This window comes from Phocoena phocoena, chromosome 1 (assembly GCF_963924675.1).
Source record: "Phocoena phocoena chromosome 1, mPhoPho1.1, whole genome shotgun sequence".
Taxonomy (NCBI): domain Eukaryota; kingdom Metazoa; phylum Chordata; class Mammalia; order Artiodactyla; family Phocoenidae; genus Phocoena; species Phocoena phocoena.
The window spans coordinates 181,095,071-181,110,265 of NC_089219.1; the positions used below are offsets into that span (position 1 = coordinate 181,095,071).

The 15,195-nt window shown below is 32.4% G+C and overlaps 1 protein-coding gene across 3 annotated transcripts in view; it reads right to left on the reverse strand.

Annotated features, from left to right (window-relative positions):
- KCNT2 (potassium sodium-activated channel subfamily T member 2) overlaps positions 1-15,195 on the reverse strand; it is a 370,804-nt gene that overhangs the window by 12,547 nt on the left and 343,062 nt on the right. For all 3 annotated transcript variants that reach the window (XM_065876379.1, XM_065876371.1, XM_065876363.1), the window contains one exon: positions 10,972-11,272. In XM_065876379.1, the coding sequence (XP_065732451.1) occupies positions 10,972-11,272 (301 nt within the window). The remainder of the gene's footprint in view (positions 1-10,971; positions 11,273-15,195) is intronic.

The following is a 15,195-nucleotide window of genomic DNA, read 5'->3' on the forward strand; positions in this document are numbered from 1 at the left end:
GCTTCTTTTTTTTTGTTTGTTTTTTTTGTTTCCAAAATGCTCTTCTGCCTACATGGAAACACAATAAGAGGTAAGTATACTGTGTTGTCCAGTTTCTTTTGATGCGTTTTATCACTGGCTTTTGGCAACTTTTTATATTGTGTCCTGGCATTATTTTATTTGTTATATTTATATTGCTTGAGTTTCACTGAGCTTCTTAGATCTTGAATAGAGTCCCCATCAAATGTGGAAAAAAAATGTTAGTCATTATTTCTTCAAATATCCATTCTCTTCCTCCTTCTGGTACCAATTACATGATTATCTGATACTGCCCCACAAGTAACAAACAGTATTTTTTCAAGGTTTTTTTCTTTTCTTCTCGATTTTGCATTTTGGATAGTCTATTGCTATGGATTTTTGTTCATTGATATTTTCTTCTGTGGTAGCTATTCTTATGTACATCCCATCCAGTACACATTTTATTTTGAATACTGCATTACAAATTCTAAACTCTAATAAGAGTTTCATATCTTCAATTTCTCTCCTTATTCTCCTGTTTCCCTCTACCACCTTAAACATATAGATAGTATTGTAATAACTATGTAATATTTGTGTTTTTTGAGTCTGTTTCTGTTGATTGATCTTTTTCTACTGGTACAGGTCATATTTTCTAATTTGGGGTCCATTTACATGACTTCCAGCCTGTAAAAAGCTTAACTCACTTGTTAACCTTTTCTCAGGTAACAAAGTTATATGCTAATTTTTTCCAAATCTGCACACACTGATTTTTATTTTTTCTAGTTATTTAAATTGAGAGCATAAACAGTCATCATAATTGGAAATTTCTTCTTACTGTTTTAATGTATTTAGAAAGCTCATTCTTTTCTCTCATTGACTATTTATACTCAACTCATAATAAAATGTTGGAAGTAAAAAGTTCACTCAACCAGTTAAATTTTTTTCTCAATGACAAAAAAAATATTTTATTTTATTCAAATGGCCACATTTTTCTTACACTTATGCCAAAACACAATACTTGAATTTCCAGTTGTAAAAATAAAATATATGTATATTTAAGTGCAATTAAGTTAACCATGGTGTTAAATTATGTAAAAATGTTGATATCATTGAGAAATTAATGTTCTGGGAAGGATATGATACAACTCCATGAAACAAAACTTTATAGTTTTACTTTAGGGATATATGGAAAATTCATTGCAGAAATAATTTCATTTACCATAAATCATTATCAGCTCAGCAATTACCTCCTTTGAAAGCTTCATTACTTTATCTATTAAGAAAACCATTGAGTTTGTTTCTTTCTATTAACATTCTATATACAAAATGAGATTAACATAAAAACCATGGATTTATCCTTCTGTGTCTGCCTGTCACCTTGTGAGAATGGGTCAGTTCTGGAAACATTAAATCGTCCATTTTCTAGAAATCTATACTGGCAGTATATACTGATTGTACATGTCAACACTATTGTACTAATTTATATTGGGAGATGGAAAATGATATATTTCAAAAATCAATAAAAATCCAGTGTCAATTTCTTTTGAAATAATAAATTGTTATTGAAGTCATTACAGTGATCTCAGATACTTCTATTATTCCTCCTAAATACTAAATGTTGTAAAACACGCTAGAAAAAGACCTAGCTTTGATGCCTTTTCCCTCTTTGGTAATTTGTGTTAGGATAAATTTGTAAGTAATCTTTTACTAGAAAAAGGTACCTAACCTATTGTTTAGAATTTGGAGGAATTTTTTATTAAAAGCCTGTATGAAAATGGTCAATGATTTATAAAAGAGTCTAAAAATAGAAGTTGATGGTTTTACTATTACTATTACTGCTACTATTACTACTACTGCCATCACCATATATATCATACATTTGGGTGGGAATAACAATCCTTTCTTGTTATTTTTGTTTGTTTCTATCCCATAAGAAAGAGGATGATTAAGAATTAAGTCACCATATTAACTATAAAAAAAGCTCTTGGTTAACCCATCCATTATTTCAGGCAAATTATGAATTTACTTAACAAAGAAACGAAGGCTTCCTGGTGGATGTAATGAAAGCCATGTCTAACTAGAAGTTACTCTTTGTCACTTAAAAGGATTTCATTTTTTTCCCCCTTGGCATTCCCTCATTTACTAACAGTATGAAACGTAAAATAAACCATGTCAAAATCAGCTAGAATCTGTAGCAGCAGCCACACCAGGAACACTTACTTGCCGATTTATAATATGAAAACATATTCTATTTTATATAATACAAAATCTTATAATATAAATATTGAATATTAAAAATATGCAATATTCTAAGTGCTACTCATTTAGAGTCTGTTAACAGTTTTTAAGAATAGTTCTTAGTGACTATGAAAGCCAAATAGATTGTTGAAGAATAATGCCAGTTATTAACAGAAAGAAAATAGTAACTATATATTTGCAGCACAGTTTATAGACTGAAAAATCTTTTGTCACATGCATTCTATTATTTCATATCTCACCCCTTCGGAAGACCTGATTACCCCTATTTGATGGTTGAAGAACATGAAATTCAGGGACACAGTAACTTACCCAAGGACACATGGCCAGTTAGTATATAATGCCATGATCTTTGAGGTCAATAAGTTTTTAAAGTTATATCGAAGATGTTTTCAAACAAATTTCAATGAAAAGCAGGCAGAATTTGTAGATTCTCATGTTATTTAATTTCCCAAGACAGGCAGGTCCTCAAATTCTGTCTCCCAAACCCCTGGGGCCAGATGTGTACCAGAACTGAATTTTTTAGATTTAGAAAGTAATATTGGGCACATAATGTATTTCATGTAATACACTCAGTTGGGCCTGAAGCAACAGACAATTTCATATTTCTGTAGCAAACATATGAATATTCACAATAAATCTGATAAAGGATACAAAGAGTTTCAAGAAGTTTGGATAAGGTTCAGCATTTATACAAGTTTTAGTGTCAAACCTGCTTAAAAATTCAATCTTCAGAAATTTGGATTTTAAAATTGCAAGTGAGGGATTATATACCTGTTATCTCATTAATGTCTTTTGGGGGATAGGTATATGTTTATCTTAGTTAATACATGCACAAGCATTTATAGTATTTCAACCTAACCTGTAGAGATAGGCATGTCAGGAAATATTAAAAATGTTATCCCCTGGTTTTTAAGAATTACCTTTCTTTTGGAATTGAATACTATAAAAAACAAGTGAGAGGTAATCCATGCCTTCAGCAAGCACGGTTAATTATCAAATATTAATTTAGTGACTTTTTAGGTTTTAAGCATTTTTGTCAGTGTTTCTTTATGATTTCCTATTATTTGAGATATAATTGTTTTTCTTTAAATAGTATAAAAATAACTTTTCTAATCTATCACTTATAAAGCAGCATTGTTCTACAAGTTTGATCATTTGAAGTGATTTTCATGCAAACACTTAGTTGAAAGCTAAATTCAGAAAGAGGACAGAGAAAGAGGATCCAGGAAAGGATATTGCCGTAGATAGAGCAGGGAAAATAAGAATCCTTTGTATGTGACAGTGTTCTCAGAAAAGGGGTAGAGAAGGAGAAATGTGTGGAGAGTAAATGTGAGGTAATAATGCGCAGACATGGAATGTAATTAGTAGATAAAAGAAAGAACACAAGAGAAAAGGTGAAGACTAAAGGGTGTGTGTGTGTGCATGCACGTGTGGGTGCATGTGTGTTTCTGTTGGGATTACGGGAAGGAGACCTGATTTCCTTGGAAGAGGAACTAAGAGAAAGGAAAGGGAGAAACATGAAAGATTAGGAAAGAGTGGGATTAGATGACAGAATCTGGATTTGAAGGAGCCAGGAAGAAGTAGGATTAAAAGCATGGGAAAAGAATCCTTTCTTTTCATCTGAAGCAAATAAGTTAATTATAAAATTAATTCAGAAGAAGAAGCATCCAAATATAGCTAGGCAAATATTGAAAAAGAAGAGTGCAGTGCTCCTAGCCCTACCAGATATCAAAGACTCCAATTAAAACTGTAGGTGTTTTTGTCAGAAGAGGCAGACAGACCATTGTAACATGACAGAAAGTATAGAAATAGACCCAATAACAAGTACAAATTTAGGATCTGCTAAAACAGGATCTAAAAATCAATAGAATGGGGTGTGCATTTTAATAAGTGGTATTGTATAACTAAATATGAAAAAATATCTTAGATAATACAAAACTGTGTTCCCTTGCTCACCATATATACCAGGATAAATTCCAAACAGATGGGATATTTAGATGCAAAATGTGAAACCAAATAAGTAATGAAAAAAAAAAAAACATAGAAGAACTTCTCTCTTAACTGGAAGAGAGAAACATGTTCCTATTACTTAAAATTGATCAGTAATCATGCAAATGATTTAAAAATTGGATTAAAATATAAAATAATAAAAGTAAAGGAAAAAGACTAAGCTGAGAAAAGAATATTTGCCATTAATATCCATAGTTCTAATTTACTTAATATATAAGCACCTCTAAAAATATTAAGAACAAAAACTAAATCTATAAAAATTGGCTAGATACAAATAATTCACTAAAAATGACTCTTAACCACATGAAAGGATGCTTGACCTCATCAGAATAAGAAGGCTTCCTGAGATACCCCCTAAAAAAATCTAGTAGATTGGCAAAACATGCAAAAGACTAACAACACATTCTGTTGGCAAGGTTTTGAGAAAATGGTCTCTCATACTTTTCTAGCAGAAATGCAAAATCATACATATTTAAGGAGGAAAATTTTTCCAGTAGCAAAATTTTATATATATATACACACTTAATCTTTAATCCAGTAATCTCACTTTTAGATATCCATACCAAAGACACACTGAGAAAAAACACAGAAAGATGTAGGCGTATGCCTATTAATTGCAAGACTTTGTAATTAGAAAAGACAGAAAGGACTAGCTTAATAGACTATGATACATTTATACAATGGAGCATTAGGCAGCTGTAAAAAGAAATAAGAATTATTTCTATATTCTACTAAATCAGTGATCTCCAGGATGTACTGTTAAGTGAAAGAAGAAATGTGGGGAAAAAAAGAAAGGAACATAGCATGCTACCATATATATTTTTAAATTTATAATTAAAACTGGAAGGATAAACCATAAAGTTAAAAAAGGTTACTCACGGAGGAGAAGGAGATTGTGTGGCAGTGACAGGGACAGATGTTAAATTTCTTTGAATATAACTTGTATTAAATATTTCTCTTTGGACTGTGTACATAGTTTACATAACTAAAAAACAAAATTAAATTTTAGAAAAAGCAATTCTTAAACACTGAAAACAGAAATGAGTCTAAATTTATATCCAATTGATAGTATAACCACATCAAGAAGAACTTTTCCAAGACTTAGAATAGTTTTACTAAACATCCCTATTGGGTTAGTCTATAAAGTGAAGAATGCATAAAAATGCACTTTTAGCAATTATAGTGTTAATATTAGCATTATATTATATTCTGAGACTGTTTTATGTATATTGTGAAAAAATACAATATGATTTTTTTATAATTCCATCATTTCTATTGTTATTGACAAGCAGTAATCTAGGTGTAGGAAAAAAGAAGTACAGATATAGGACAGAAAAAGTTAAATGAAATCCCTATAGCCTGCATTTTAATTGTAAGTATCCATATGAACTGGTGAAATAGTTTACCTATCTATCTATCTACTTATCTATCATCTATCTATCTATTTATCTATCATCTATCTACCTAATCTTTTAGCTCTCAACTGAAAAACTCAGAAAAAGTGACAAACACAGTAAAAATGAACATCTCTGAAACTTGGTTATAATCTTGAAATACCATTTCCCACTAAAAGAGATAGGATCCTTGGAGGGATGCCTTATTTTAGGTGGGGAGCATTTAGCCCTACAGAGAGCAAGGGAAGTCGATCACAGACAGTTGATGCCATGACAAAAGGACCCAGGAGGCTATTTGAAGAAGCTCCCACTGGCCAAATTTAGAACAACATGATGAATAATCTAATAACATACAGATTAAAACATATAAAATACATTTAAATCTAGGAGTTCATAATAATAACAAAAAGTGGTTAAAAAAAGAAAAGACAGGGAATAGAATAGGCCAACTTAGAGTGGAAATTCAGAGTCTAGGAAACCGCAGGACAGAGAGTGAGTTTCTTCAAGAAATAGATGGCAGTAGGAAAAATACAAAATGAGGGAAATTAAAAATGAGTTAACAAACTTGTCACCCATCTCCATGCACAGACCTTCATTAATCCTAATTTAAATAAAGTCTAAAAAATTTATGACATTTGTGAGGTCACTGGAAATTTGAACAAGTGAACACTCGATGATATTAAAATTATTTTTAAGTGTGAAAATGGTAGGTGGCTATATTTTTTAAACTAGTATTTAAATGATAGATCTACTATCTATATATTTCAGTATCTACTGAAATATATGAGGTCTGAAATTTACCTGAAATTAATATGAGACATGAAGGAAATTGGTGGGCATATACATGGAAGAAAATAGGCCATGAGTTGATAATTGTTGAAGCAGAAAAATGAGTATACGTGGGTTCGTTATACTTTTCTTTCTACATTTATTCATGCTTGAAATTTTCTATATTAAATTTTTTTTTAAAATCAAGAATAAGACAGAAAGGTTTGTCTCGCGCAGAAAGGACACCTTTTCCTCTGAAGCTGCAAACATTCTGGCTTATTTTTAAAACACTCACCCTTCCACTCTTGCCATCATTCTCAACAGACGATTATACCTCTTACTATCACGTGAAATATTACTCAACTTCCTGTCAAAATACCTACCTGTTAATGCAGTTTAAAACAGTCATCTTTTCCTCACTTCCAAATATCTAAGCAAGGGCTCCAACTGTGATATCTTTTCTATATTTTCTTTCAACTTCTCCACTGGTGGCTTAATCTTATTTAAACATGCTCTTACCTCTCTGACCTTAAAAAAAAAAAAAAAAGAAAAATAGTCCCTCTTCCCTCTCTACTTTCTCATCCAGATTCTTCCAGATTTCTCACCTCTCTTTCACAATGACATTTCTTAAAAAACATCCACTGAGTCAGAGAATAGTTGTCTTTCAAAAGACATTTGCCTTGTCTTCCTAAATATTAGATTCAGGCCACTGAAAATGAAACATACTTGCTTGCCAATGGGACATAGTGGAAATGGTGTACACAACTACTTAATTGAGGAGACAACCCTTTCTTCTCTGGTCTCTGCCTCCTTCCTCCTGGATGGAATTTCAACATACGTCTTGTACCGTGATATGACTTTGGCAATGGAAACAATAGATCATGGAGCAATAAGACAGAAGACTAAATTTTCAATATCTTGAGGTCCCTAATATATGAAATCTACTATATCTAGATATTAATTCATCCTAATGCTACTCAAATCTGGCTTTCACACATGCTATCCAACTGATACTATCCTCACCAAGGTCAGCAATGACATATCACTATACTTTCTGCACTATTAATCATTCCCTTCCATTTCTCTACTGCAAAATTTCAACATTTTTTTCATATCATAAAACACATAGGACATACAACTTTATATTACATTGGGGTAGCAGACAAACCTGCTTATGACTAGAAGTGACCAGCTTCTGACCAACCCAGGCCCCACCTGGCCTTTGAAAGGTATAAAGAATCAATGTAACAATAAAACATGTAACCGACTGATAGCATATTATTGTACTAGGACACATCTTTTGGGTAATTCAGTTCTAGACACTTCAGCCTCTTGTCTTATAAAGAAAATAATTCTTCCCTTAACATTCCAGGAATGTATTTTCTAGAGTTCTCTTGTAGTCCTTCACCTGGGGTTATTCCATCTACTTCTATGACCTTACTCAAAATCTATAGGCTGATGACTCCCAAGTCTCTATACACATCTCATTTGTTCTTCTTGAGCACCAGACAGCAGAAATCTAGCCTCTTATGGATCAATATCCATTTGAAGTCTTCCAGGCACTCAAATTAAATGTATTATCTTCACCCCAAAGTATTCCTCTTCTTCTAAGCTCAGTGAATGTCACCACCATGCACTTACTTGCTCCAGCTAGAGCCCTCAAAAGTCATCTTTTGACTCCCTTTTCTCTCCTTTCTGTCTCATATCCAATAGGTCAAAAGAAATCTATTCATTCTCTTGAATCAGGTGACACCTACTCAAGAAAAATCAGATTATGACTCGTGGTTAAATCAATCATCATGCATTGTGTATAAAGCACTTAAAAATATTTCAAATCTGTAAAGCGCTACAAAATATTGACACTAATGTAGGAAAAGTAAGTGGTCCAGTGGATACACAAAAATATATGGAGTCAAAAGTCACAAGTTAAAGGACTGACTTGAGTGTATACTAGGTTGGGAGATCCAAGTAAATCGTTTATATTTGAGACCCAGTTTTCTCATCTGTAAGCACTCCATTTGTTCATGCAATCAACATGCAGCTACTGGGTTCCTATGTCTCAGGAAATGTGTAATTGGTTTAGGGATACAAAGATTAAAGAATGAGTAAGACATTTCCTTTTTCCCAAAAAAAGAAAAAAGAAAGGCAAACATGTAAAACAATAATTGTCTCATAGCATGTATTCTGCTTGAAGCCAACATTGCCCCCAAGGGTGCAAAATGTGTTTGTTGTTTTTTGAGGTGGGCAAAAAAAAATTACTTTTTTTATGTATAAAGCACAGACAGACACACAGTACTTAGACAGATACACAGTAGATCTGTGGGATTAGCTGAATGCCAGTTCTGGGCTAAGCACATTATTATTCATTACCCCATTTGTCCTTCACAACAAAACCTACAACATAGGTATTATTATTTCTATTTCAGAAATCAGAAAATGGCCTTGAGAAGTTAAATAATACAACAAATCTACCGGCTGACAGTAGAATATAAATTCCATAAATGCAGAGGTCTTGTCTGAATAGGTCATTGGTCTATTCCGAGTACCTGGAACAGTGCCTGACACTAAGAAGGCAACCTAATAATATCTGTTGAATGGATGAACTATTGTGAGTTAGGAATAAATGGAGAAGTTCAGAGGCCCATGATGCATTAGATTCCAAATCCTGTCTTCATAATCGCTATGTTATTGGAGGGTCCCAATACAGGACTTAGAACGGATTGATGGATCTATGGGTAGATAGATGGATAGAATGGATGGAGACAGAAAGAAGGAAAGAAAAGAGAAAAAACGGTGGACAGTGTCTGTTCTTCCTTCCTGTAAGAATTAGCATGAGAATTAAATTAATAAATTTACATAAAAAAAGAGAGAATGGCTAAGTGTAAGGTAACTGATAGAAGTTTTATTAGCAATAACATAACATGCTTTCCTGATGATTCTCCCATGCAGTCAGTTCACGCATCTTGTGTCTCTCAGAGTCAAACTATTATTTGCCACACTGCCTTCAGGACCAGCCTGGGGTTATAATGTCCATGAAACACAGCTGGAACTTGGATGGATAATCACGTATTAGAACTTTAAAAAAAAAAGAAAAAAAATACCTGAATAATAACTAGAAAAAGTACATGTAATTATAGGACTGTAAGAAGTACAATCATACTTCATGTCATTAAATTGGCAAAGAGCTCCTAACATAATTTTTAAATTAAGATTTTTTCTTTTAATTTGCCTCAATATAAGACCTTTTGTGCTTATATGAAAATTATTCGTCATGAATGAGTCTGTACTACATTTTAAGTAAGTGAAATATAATTATGAATTTCAAGTACCTATGGAATCCTGACTTCAACATATTTCAAGTTTATGTCCTCGAGCAAGATCTTTTACCTCTCGAACTTCAACTTCTTGAAGGGCAAAATGGGACACACATCTAATCAGTGTTTATAAGGAGTAATAAGAAAATATACATAAAGCACCTAACACAATTCCTGGCATAGATTAGGTACTCAGTAAATATGCTTCGTCTTCTTGTTCAAAGAAACACAGATAACTTCTTTTAAACTCCATCCAGTTCAATGATTAAAATTTCTCCCTATGTACACTGTTTCAAGTTGAGACGTTAATAATAAAGATGAGATGGGGGCAAATACGGCATTTATTCTATGTTACCCTTAAAACCTACATGATACTGACATCTTAGCTCCTGATTTACCCAAGTTATGTATATATATACATATACATGTATATATATATAACAAACTAAAACACCTTATTTATTATTTGATTTTCTCATATGTTGACAAAATTTCCTTTAAATAAAATTCTTATAGTGATAAATGACATATTTTAAAATTGTCTTTGCATTATTTATTTAAGCTGTGCTATATGCAATATATATATATTACGATCATATATCAACATAAGAGCACAACAGTCATTGGGACATATCTGCACTGTATGAGGTTAAGCACTGTTTGAGCTTCAGATGAAAGCTTTTGAAGATTCTTTGTTTCTGGATCACAACAAACTGAACAAATTTTATAGAAACATTTTGGTTCATCTGTGGCTCATCCATTTAGTTACTTGCCAATGCCACAAATTAATTTTATCCCAGGCCCTAAAATAAAATGTGGTGTGTGTGTGTGTGTGTGTGTGTGTGTGTGTAAAACAGACTTTGGAGCCAGACAGAACTGGATAGAAATCTCAGTCAGGCTATTAACAAGCTAATTAGCAAGTTACTTGACTTAGTTTCCTTATCTCTAAAATGGAAGATTTTTTGTGAAAATTAAAATTAAGATAATTCTTGTAATGGGTTCAGCACAGTGTCTAGAGACCTGAGCAAATACTTAAAAATTTCAGTGCTCTCTTTTTAATATCATTGTTACAATTGTCTCTAGGAGATTAGACATGTGTTACTAGTCCCTTCAAACTGACCTGTGAAACAAAAATGTGATTCTTAAGTTACTAAAGTAGAGCCAACTCTGTTACAACTAACTGCAAGAAATCACAAGTCCACATCATACAATACTTGTAAAGAGCATACCATATCCCACTGTAGAAAGACCCAAGTGTTTCATTCTATTTTTCACAAGTTCAGCAAGCTCTTGTCTTTCTGACCTCCTGTAGAGGTTCAGGCGCTGCTGGGTTATTTTCTCAGCTGTTTTACCGGAGTGTTTGGGACCTTTTCTGCTCAGTCTTCGGGCCCACTGCATGCTCTTCCTCCTTAGCAGGGGATGGTCGGACTGGTCACTGGATGTTGAGTTGCGGTGGTTACTTCGGTGGTGACCTTGCTCTTTGGCATCTTTGGTGTCTTCCCACTCTTCCACACTGATGGATATTTGAGACTTTAAAAGAAATGCATATTGGTAATTAGATATTTTAGGAATCATGTAGCCTGGAGTTATATTCTTATTTTTTGCTAATATCTTAATATAATTATATATCTCATGAGAGTTTTTACAGAAAGAGCAAAATCATAATCATTGATACTAATTTTCTGCTACTAAAAAATTAGAAAATATGTTTTTTGAACTTATATTTGAACCAGATAAAATATGCTTGCATCCTCCAATATAAGTTTCTTTATAAAAATAATTTAATTTTTTATGTATCAGAGTTATCTTATCAAATGACTACTAGCATAGAGTTGTTTGAAACCACAAGCAAAAGAACTAGATATTTTATAACCTTATTCAAATAAAGTCAATGTAATGGACTTTTCTCAATTTGCTCCTAGTATTTCACATGAAATTTAAATAAGGATTATAAAAGTTGTTTTATTTTTGGAATTAATAATATTTTTAAGGTTTTAAATTTACTGTTCTTTCTAAAGAAGGCATTGGCCTGAACTTTATAAAATGTGAAATTTTTTATTTGCTCATATGACCCAGAGGAAAACAAAAAGTACATTTTATTTAATTCATGCATTAATTATTCACCGCATAAAATGTTTTCTGATGGAAATATTACAATATATTTCAGGAACTGTTCTCAGTGTTCTAAGTGAAACTGTGTTGTAAATATTAGTATTTCACAAATGTATTCTAGAATCACAAAGAAAACTTAAATCAGGCTCTTCTCCATAGGAGGGAAAAACAATGAACATATTCATAAAGTCTATTTTGATCTACTCTTTTACTACTAAATCTGATTTTAAAGTAAGAAGCTTTCCTTTGATTATAGGTCCTTAGGAGCCAAAAGTTTCCTGTTTCAAAATTGTTGCTTTTCATACCAGGAAATCATATGAACTGAAACACGGTTCAAAGCAGAAAACCTTACTTTCTAATGCATGCACATGCAAAGGGACAGCTTCCTGCATTTTATTCTGCATAAGAGCCATGTTTAGGAATCCTGCTGTGTTTCCTGTCTGTGAATGGAAGTTTGAGCTTCAGCTTCAACATGCATGTGTCGCTGGCTTCCAAACTAATAGAATTTAAATTACCAAGTTAAGTAAGGTCAGGAGTCAGATCCAACAAGATCCTTTAAAAGTGAATATGAATTATGGAGGCGCAGTCAATGCCTTACACACAATTCTGAGTGGCAAGCTATGCAATCATCTCACACTTAAATTCAATAAAAAATGTAAATATTCATTCACATTTGTTCCAAAACAGCACTGTAGAAGAGTGATATCAAAACAATTTGTTTAACCTTCATAGCTTCATGATAAGAGACTATTTCTCTCTTGTTTAGATTGAATTGTTTATATATGTATATAACTAAATCACTGTGCTGTACACCTGAAACTATTGATAACACGACATTGTAAATTAACTATACTCTAATTTTTTTTAAAAAAAGAAATAATTCAATCTAAACAAGAGAGAAATAGTCTTATCATGAAGCTATGAAGGTTAACAAATTATATATATATTATACATATAATTTTTCAGGTTCTTTTCCCTTATAGGTTATTACAAGATATTGAATATAGTTCCCTGTGCTATACAGCAGGCCCTTGTTGGTTATCTATTTTATATATAGTAGTGGGTATATGTTAATCCCCACTTATAGTAGGGATAAGAGAACATTTCACCCAAAATATAGAAACCTCATTTTAGCTATAGAAATTTAGGTTGGAAGTATTAAAAATTTTAATACAATGGTTTTGCAGTAATGGATACCTTTATAAGTCTTAACTTATTCTAGTTTTATCTGGTTGATAATATACTGAAAATCCTCTTCTCTGAAAGTAAAATACATAAACCCTTGAGTAATATCTACCATCAGTAAAGAATATCAATCTTTGTTCAGTAATTTCAGTTTATGTGTACTTTGTGGCAAAAATGAAAACATGTTAGTTCATTCATATTTAGATACTTGGCTTGTAGAGATTCATGAATCACAATATTAAGTTTATTTGAAGTAATCTTTCTAGTCATAAGTCCCTGTAATAGTTTGATTCCTACAAATATGTGGAAATAGTATCTTATCAGACCAAATACTCAAGATATGCCCATATAATGTCACTGACAATTAAAGTCATGGAACCGTAAGTTAATAAATATTTTAAGGGAGAGACTGGAGATTCGCTTCTCTTCCAGGTAGACGATACAACAATATTTGTCTTTGTGAATGCTTCCTCTTAGTTATGTGTACCAGGAATTATATCAAGTATATATTAGCTAAATAATACTGGATCCCCTATTCACCATTGTTTTGAATTCCCTAGGGAAATGATATCATGATTTATACAAAAAATCCATAGGACTCACAAGGCATTTTTATCATTATTTCAATAAAAGTAACACCTTTTGTTATATACCAGTTTAACTAAAGAGAAAGGGAATTAGAAGGAGTTGGGGATCAATTTTAAGAAATCTAAACTGACAATACATAGATTGTTCTCTACATGTTTGGAATTTGTATGCCTTTCTCCCGTCCTTCCAGTATGACATAATAAAAAGTACTTTGAATTTTTCTGCATTAAGATACACAAACTTGATGGATATTTCCTAGCTCTGTGCCTACAATAAACTGTGTAACCATTATGTAACATGAGAATAATGATACCCATCTCCTACCTCATAGAAATGTGCAAATTCATATAACACATTAATATATAAAGAAAACATGTCACCTGTATCCTTCCACACATAATAATAATATTAATATATCCTGGTAAGAATGATGATCCATAATATCAGTTACTTTGGTAATAAACTGAGTTATTCTATTGCTGGGTACTGAACGTGTGTAGGCACACGTGTGTGCCTCTGTGTTTTAAAAGAAGGTCAACTTATAAATATATTTTCCTGGTGCCATTTCATCACCTGGTTGTAACTCTACTGTGTTCCTAACATGACATCATGACCTACTGGAAATAGAGTAGTGCTAGGATACACGAACGTGCCTTCATCGTAGGACCTTTTCCTGAACATAGAGTCAGGGTTATAGAGTGGTTAAAAGCAAGTATTCTGGCATCAGATAGAGCCGGGTTTAAATACAAGTTCTACCACTTACCAGTTCTGTATTCCTGGTTATGTAACTTAAAAGATTATCCCCAGTTCCCTATCTGAAAAATGATAATTATATTATTACTTTGCTCAAAGTGTTTTACCAAGCAAATCTAAAAGATGACTCATGAAAAGTGCATAATATAGTGACTGTCTCAGCAAGTGCTAAGTAAATATTAGTAAGTATTATGGTTCATAATCTTATATGAAAATACCATAAAAGGGAGAAAAGAAAAATAAATAATTATGAGGAGCTATATAAAAGTGAAGCATAAGTATGACAAAGGAATGACTCATATTTTGGTGCAGTTCCTCTACCAGTGACTATATTTCATAAGAAATCAAGGTGCTATAATCAAATTCTTGGGGTGAAGTTTCCTCAGTTAAAGTTTTGTGAAATCTGAAAAACAAAATAGGTATTTAAGCCAAAGGGGAGATTTATTATTCTGTACTGCTTCTATGAATTATTTTTCACTATTTCTATGAATAATTGGAGAACTCTGGCTTTACTTTTTGTACTTTTATTGTCAGAAGCCTAACATAATTATTAACCTGAAAAACCAAAGTTTAACACTAATGTTTGTGAGAATGAAAAAATATATCTGCATATTGCCATGGTCTGATCTGAATGTTTGTGTCCCCTCAAAATTCATATGTTGAAATCCTAATTCCCAAGGGTATTTGTAGGTGGGGCCTTTGGGAAGTGATTAGGTCATGAGGGTGGAGCCCTCATCAGTGGGATTAGTGCCCTTATAAAGGAGATCCCACACTGCTTCCTGGCCCCTTCTACCATGTGAGGATGCAAGGAGAAG